Source organism: Paramormyrops kingsleyae, chromosome 8 (assembly GCF_048594095.1).
Source record: "Paramormyrops kingsleyae isolate MSU_618 chromosome 8, PKINGS_0.4, whole genome shotgun sequence".
NCBI lineage: Eukaryota > Metazoa > Chordata > Actinopteri > Osteoglossiformes > Mormyridae > Paramormyrops > Paramormyrops kingsleyae.
The window spans coordinates 14,248,773-14,255,779 of record NC_132804.1 but is presented as its reverse complement, the minus strand read 5'-3'; the positions used below and the strand labels follow the sequence as shown (position 1 = coordinate 14,255,779).

The window sequence follows — 7,007 nt, the reverse complement described above, 5'->3', positions numbered from 1 at the left end:
GTGGTATACATTTAATTTTGCGTTTTGCACCAATAAGAACTTCAGGAGTCTCTTCCTGCTTCCACTTCAGCCAATTGTCGTGCTCGGACAGGCGGAACTTTGAACGCAGTATATAAATACCTGACGACACTCTTTCCCTCTACTGCTGTGTTGGCGGGGACACGTTGCGCGTCTGAAGTCGACAGAGCTTTAATTACAGCTATAGCTACATTACCGAAAATATAGTAAAACTTTCTTTATATTAATCCAGGGTTAGTGACCATCTCACCAAATTCAAAATGGTAAGTTTTTTTCTTTTCTTGCTTCATTTGTATCAATTTTCAGTACAAGATCAAAAGGCGCCAAAGTTAAAATGTTTCCTTAGTGGGGGTCCCCGAACGTTAGAACAATGCAAATTTCCACAGTACCTTTTGCTATAATATTACCAATATACGCATTAATTACAATGTATCCGATTGCGTTTCTTAATTTCAGGAAAAAAAAATGTTCCCCGACGGAAAGCCAACGATTAAACACATATCTCTATAACCAACTTTGTAGCATACTTAGTTTTCTGCTTACTCCATTGTTATGTGGAGGAATTTATGGAATTCCCTATGGGTCCATTCACGCAAGGTTTGAAAACTACAAGTTTTAAAGCGGTCGTACCTATTTATGGGCAGCTTTCTTGCCCATGTAAGGTGACGCAAGTCCAGCACTCCTGTCTTTGAGTCGACGTTATTTCCTTTATCTCTCAGTATAACTTGAAGAGAAGACAAAAAATGTCGACCTACGACGCAATATAACGAGTCCGGCCGGAAACCAGTACAGTCTGCAGCTAATGATTATTTTCCGAGAAAGGAAGACCTCACCCGTTTCCCAAATGCCTTTTATGTTTGGCAAATTTACGATTAATAAGTCATAGATGTATTTAGTATAACTTCTGCCATATTGGTGACATTCAACATCCGGATGTTTTACTTATTTTAAGTGCTGATACTGGTCAGGGTTGTGGGGAATGAAAATGGATTTTTTTATAAAAAAAAAAAAAAAAAACAGAACGCCTAAAACCTTTAAGAGTCTGAGGGGCTAACCTGGTTACCTGAATTACAATAGAAACCAGTGTAGATCCACCAACCTATATTAATTCTGAAAAACTTCAAGCAAGTACGGATGGGGAAATTAATTGCTTTAACTTTCCCCCCCCCCTCCTCTTCCTCTTATAGCGTGAGTGCATCTCTGTTCATGTGGGGCAGGCTGGCGTGCAGATTGGCAATGCATGCTGGGAACTGTACTGCCTTGAGCACGGTATCCAGCCTGATGGCAACATGCCCAGTGACAAAACCATTGGCGGTGGGGATGACTCCTTTAACACGTTCTTCAGTGAAACAGGCTCAGGGAAGCATGTTCCCAGGGCAGTGTTTGTGGACCTAGAGCCAGCAGTCATTGGTAAGAGATTACATGTAAAAGTGGCTTAAAATGCAATGCCGTCATTTTAATGTAATGACATCGATAATGATCACTGTTCCTTATATAGCATTTTCACATATGCCTATGGATGAGCAGCTGAATATTACCAAACTTGTGCAATATTTGCAATCAAATTTCACATGGGTACCCTTTGCCATAAAGCCATGATGTCATGCTGAATGTTGAGCAGTTTCTCCTCGTTTCTAGACGAAGTCAGGAGTGGTATCTACCGACAGCTGTTCCACCCTGAGCAACTTATATCTGGCAAGGAGGACGCAGCCAATAACTATGCCCGTGGGCACTACACAGTTGGGAAGGAAATCATTGACATGGTCCTGGAGAGAGTGCGCAAACTGGTACATATTTTGCTTTATCATTCTATAATATTCATCAGGCCCCTGTGGGTTTTTTTTTTTTTTACAGAAAGGTGCCAACTAGAGAATTTATTAGCATTTTCGTGATTGCTATAAGGGAATTAATTGGTGGGAGCAGTACCATGCATAATATGTTTGTCTTTGCCTTTCAGACAGACCAGTGCACAGGGCTGCAAGGCTTTCTCATCTTCCACAGCTTTGGTGGGGGAACTGGCTCTGGTTTCACCTCGCTAATGATGGAGCGCTTGTCTGTAGACTATGGCAAGAAATCCAAATTGGAGTTTGCCATCTACCCAGCCCCTCAGGTGTCCACTGCTGTTGTGGAGCCCTACAACTCCATCCTGACCACCCATACAACCCTTGAGCACTCGGACTGTGCTTTCATGGTCGATAACGAGGCCATCTATGACATCTGCCGTCGTAACCTTGACATTGAGCGCCCATCCTACACAAACCTCAATCGCCTCATTGGCCAGATCGTGTCCTCGATCACTGCGTCGCTGCGCTTCGATGGCGCTCTGAACGTAGACCTCACCGAGTTTCAGACCAACTTGGTCCCTTATCCGCGCATCCACTTCCCCCTTGTTACCTATTCACCAATCATCTCTGCTGAGAAGGCCTACCATGAGCAGCTGTCAGTCTCCGAGATCACAAATGCCTGCTTCGAGCCCTCTAACCAGATGGTGAAGTGTGACCCTCGTCATGGCAAATACATGGCCTGCTGCATGTTGTACAGGGGTGACGTGGTGCCAAAGGATGTGAATGCTGCCATTGCCAATATCAAAACAAAGCGTTCCATCCAGTTTGTTGACTGGTGCCCCACCGGCTTCAAGGTGAGATTTACCTGTATGGCTAATGGGGGGGGGGGGGGGTGTTTAAGCTACCATGCAAAAATGGATTATTTTTGAATGTGATTCTGCATTGACTTAAACTGTCGTGTCTCTTTTGCTTAGGTGGGTATCAACTATCAGCCCCCCACTGTGGTGCCTGGTGGGGACCTGGCCAAGGTTCAGAGGGCTGTATGCATGCTCAGCAACACCACTGCTATTGCTGAGGCCTGGGCTCGCCTAGATCACAAGTTTGATCTGATGTATGCCAAGCGAGCCTTTGTGCACTGGTATGTGGGAGAGGGTATGGAAGAGGGGGAGTTCTCTGAGGCAAGAGAGGACCTGGCAGCCCTGGAGAAGGATTATGAGGAGGTGGGCACTGACTCTGTGGAAGGGGAAGAAGAGGGGGAGGAGTACTAACCCTCACTGCCCGAGGCCAAGCAAGCCAGCACTGCCTTGAGAGCCAAAAAATCAGAACACTGTTCTGTTGTCTGCTAAATCTGTCTTGATATGTCTTGTTTCCTATTCTTAAAGTACCTCACAGCCAAGCTGTGGAGTCCATACTGTGACAAATGTTCCTGTCTGAATAAATGTTTTAGGTGCTGAATTGTCTAGTCTTTTATGCAGTTGTGGCAATAATTTAGTTCCAACTTCACCTATTTCACAAATGTAATCCAATCAGTAAAGTACATCTTGTTCTGGCAACCCCAGTCTCCACTTAGCATGTAACCAGACCTTAATTTTGATAACAAAATAACTACCTGTGTGTTACATAGAACGTTTTAAGACTTACCTGTGTTCAGTGGTTTGTTTCCAGCTAGTCACAAGAATTTGTACAAATTTTAAAATTTCAGTCAGTTAAGTTATAAATTGATCTAAAGTTATTGCTTGAGTAATTTCAATGTAAACAAAATTCAGAATATCAAGATGGATACAGTAAAGGTAAGAACTCAAACCCCCCAGCAGTTTGCCTGCAATAAAAATGGTATATTTACAACGGTGCACAGCAACCTCTAATAATGTTCTTCAAGAAGTCATAGTCCAAGACTTGCGTGGTTGGAGGGACCATACCCCCCCCCCCCCCCACTCACTGATTTCAGATGCACTTAATGATTCTGTTCTGGACTCGGTACTGTAGAGTGGTTCCCAGAAGCAGGGATTATCAATACTTGAAATACGTCAATTTTAAAGTCTGAGTGCATGGGAGGTGGTTAAATTGAAAGATTTGAGTTGTGTCGCAGAACAGTTCACTATAGCTTCGGGCTTTATCGTTATGCCCTTGACTCAACAAAATGGTAGGGGTAACTAAGCCTCCATTTTAGGTATGTTAACTAATTTTAAGATCTTCGTATAGGGCAAAAACCCCAGAAATAAATGCGTCTTAGCCTGCCACGTCGGCAGGCCAACCCGACTACAGTGTGATTAGAGTCGTGCCCGTTTCGCCCCGCCCGTTTCAAATACGGGGTAGGCAGGTTACTTATTAACAATGAAACCTACCCTTTAAAGGGTGACGGCGGACCAAACCAATTCTGTAGCGTAACGGTACTTAAAAAGCGCTGTCCGACTGCATGACAAATGCAACTAATTTGTAATTCTAATTTAAAAAAAAATAATCTTTGCGCAGCAGAAAAATACCGGACCTCACTAGCCGGGATGTGATGCGTCTGCCTGAAACCGCGTGCCAAGAAATACAGTTGCATCGTGTTTTGTTCAAATTATAGGCTATTTGCTATAAATATCTGCAATACTTATGTTTGTGATTTGCATGTCTATTGAAATAATTGAGTGCATGCCTTGAAAAATTCTAAGTAAAAGACGAGCATTTATTACGTGTTCAAGTGAGACATCTCTCAAGGTTTGAGATAGTGTTCTCAATCTGCTTGCGTGTATTACGTGATCGGCGGAAGGCCCCGCATGGTACACAATACTCAGGGTGCTGACAAACCCGAGGACAACAAAATTAAATCGGCTCGTCTGACAAATCGATTTTAGAGTTACACCTAAGTTAGTCTATTAAATACTTCCAGTTATAGACTTAATTTATCCGTTTCATCCCTTAGAAAACCGCGATGCTGTTTACACCCCAGTTTTCAATACTGTAATTAAAACTTGAATTTTCAAGCAATTCTTGAAAATGGTACCCTTTGTTGCATAAGTTACAGTACGCAATTGCCCTCGTATAAATAAGCTTATGCTGTTGATGTACGTTTGTCAAATATATGTCGTTTGTTACATATTGTACAATAGAGCAATAGCCTATATACCATAGTAAGATGCATTTACACATTATATTTCTCATAAGATTTTTAGTCTCGGGATCTTTTTTCCATACTGGGTAATGTACTTTAGCGTAAATTAAGTGTATCACTCGAATCTGTAAAATTAAAAATGCGTTACAAAATAAGCAGACACAATATGCAGATCGCATACTTAGTTATCACTATACCCATATTTTCTTAGTTTCCTCTTGCCAGTTCGATACCTACCGATCAAAGCAGACGACTGCTATCGTTTTAAATGGAACAGCATCATTTTTGCTGGAAACAAGCATTTTCGCGTTTTCTTTTCGTTTTTACTTGTTTATTTTAACAATGAATTTACCATAACCCCCTTCCCTTGTACCCAATCTTCAAGCTCCCTGGGGCGACACCCAATCAGCAACTCCACACAGTCCATTTAAAAAAGAAGTTCCGACCACCGTGAATCTGTCAGCTATACCATATCCATCCGCGCAAGTAAACATTGTTTAAAACAAAAAGGAACCCTCTTGTTATGATAATGGTTTATAGTAGAACGAATTACAGCTTTGTAAGTTTATTGCTGTTACATGATATAAGAAGTGGTTCCAGCAACTGTATGATTTGCCCTGTTTACTAGAGAAGAAATAGGACATTCAGATTCGACGGGAAATTTAGAAAATCTATGCAAGTCTAATAGATCTGAAGGGAATAGTTTTATTGTCCAAAATGACAATGGCATCAGATTTCTTGTAGCTTTAATAATACATTAACTATATCCATCGATTCATAAATGTGTGGAGTACGAATTGTGAAATATTTATGAGAACCTCACAACCAACAGGAAAGTTCAGTTTTTCCTATCAGTTATGTAATGGATTATAACCAATTTTGACTTCGCTATACCCTTAATTCCATGTGGAATTTACAAGAACTTAAAAATAAAAAATTGAATTTGAATATTTTCGCATACATCAGTGTGCCTTTGTTTTTTATGTGTGTATTTTCAATTAACAGTGAAAAACGAAAGTGCCAAGTCCTCCATTTTTCTGCGAACTGGTCAAATGCAAATTGCTTTATATGCTTTAGTAAATAATTACTACTACATAATGGTCTTCTCCAAAATCCTTATACTGTAATATAACACTGATTACTTCGAATAAAAAGTATTCACACATCGATAATTATATGCTTGCATACCTAAAAACCAAGTATTAATGGCATGAAATGTGCAAATAATTGGTAGCTGTGTTTTTTCTTATTTAAACGAATTCTACATAAATACCATTTAAAAGAACAAAAATATACTTGAAACCCATTTTATATAAATAACCCTTGTTGAACTTGGTAATGGCTCTAGTGAGGAAGTAGAACTATATAATTATCCCCACTGAGAAGAAAAGCACATTTGCACTTATTTGTGTAAATGTGATTTGCACAGTACTAGAAATGTATTTATCAAACGAATCGAACCAATGATTATCTTTGAGGTCAATATCTAAAACGATACAGGTATCTAGTTTCTTTAGCGGATGTGGCTGCTGCCTCGCACAATCCTCTCACGGTGTGTGCGCTTGGAGAGACCGAACGTTGATGCTGATTGTGTGAGTTAAAGGGAAGCAGTTTGGCGTGTTAGAGGAGTAGACAGAGAGATTCGGAACATACGGAGCCGAAACCAGCACCGGCTAACCCGGTTTCGACCCTCCTTCTTCCTCGCATTGGAATTGGACCACCACGATGACCCAGCCTCGGCCCGACGAGTTCATTCCACCGCCGGAGTGTCCAGTCTTCGAGCCTAGCTGGGAGGAATTTGCCGACCCTTTTGCCTTTATCAACAAGATACGGCCTATCGCTGAGAAAACGGGCATCTGTAAGGTCCGCCCGCCGCCGGTGAGTGCCGACGCAGGGGTCCCGGAGAGGCCAGAATGAAAAATTTCCGGAATGGTGAATTTCTTCGCTTGTGTCTTTTAAGCAATTAAACACTTTTTATAACCGTAAAGTTTTCAATATGGCGGCTTGGCCGTAAGTTGTGGCAAGACTCGTTTGAACTACCTAGCTACCTAGCCGGCTATATCCGTAACGGCTCCGTAATGGTTCCTTTAAAGTCACCTTTACCTCCG

At 41.6% G+C, this 7,007-nt stretch overlaps 2 protein-coding genes across 4 annotated transcripts in view; both read left to right on the top strand.

Annotated features, from left to right (window-relative positions):
• The first annotated feature begins 126 nt into the window (after positions 1-126).
• On the top strand, positions 127-3,257 carry LOC111839883 (tubulin alpha chain, testis-specific-like). The gene is made up of 5 exons (XM_023804187.2): positions 127-281; positions 1,206-1,428; positions 1,657-1,805; positions 1,976-2,656; positions 2,777-3,257. Exons 1-5 carry the CDS (start codon positions 279-281, stop codon positions 3,068-3,070), a joined length of 1,350 nt encoding a protein of 449 aa, XP_023659955.2. The 5' UTR covers positions 127-278; the 3' UTR covers positions 3,071-3,257.
• A 3,183-nt stretch (positions 3,258-6,440) lies between these two features.
• Positions 6,441-7,007, top strand: part of kdm5ba (lysine demethylase 5Ba) — a 28,444-nt gene continuing 27,877 nt past the window's right edge. For 2 of the 3 annotated variants that reach the window (XM_023804095.2, XM_023804094.2), the window contains exon 1: positions 6,441-6,777. In XM_023804095.2, the coding sequence (XP_023659863.1) occupies positions 6,625-6,777 (153 nt within the window). In that variant the 5' untranslated portion in view covers positions 6,441-6,624. Of the gene's footprint in view, positions 6,778-6,812; positions 6,832-7,007 lie in introns of those variants that run through there. The other variant, XM_023804098.2, reaches the window with a different exon arrangement.

Bases quoted from the DNA above. Each gene is read 5' to 3' on its own strand.
- LOC111839883 (XM_023804187.2), top strand. The intron at 1,429-1,656 runs GTAAGAGATTAC...CCTCGTTTCTAG, and splicing joins CCTAGAGCCAGCAGTCATTG to ACGAAGTCAGGAGTGGTATC. The intron at 1,806-1,975 runs GTACATATTTTG...TTTGCCTTTCAG, and splicing joins TGGAGAGAGTGCGCAAACTG to ACAGACCAGTGCACAGGGCT.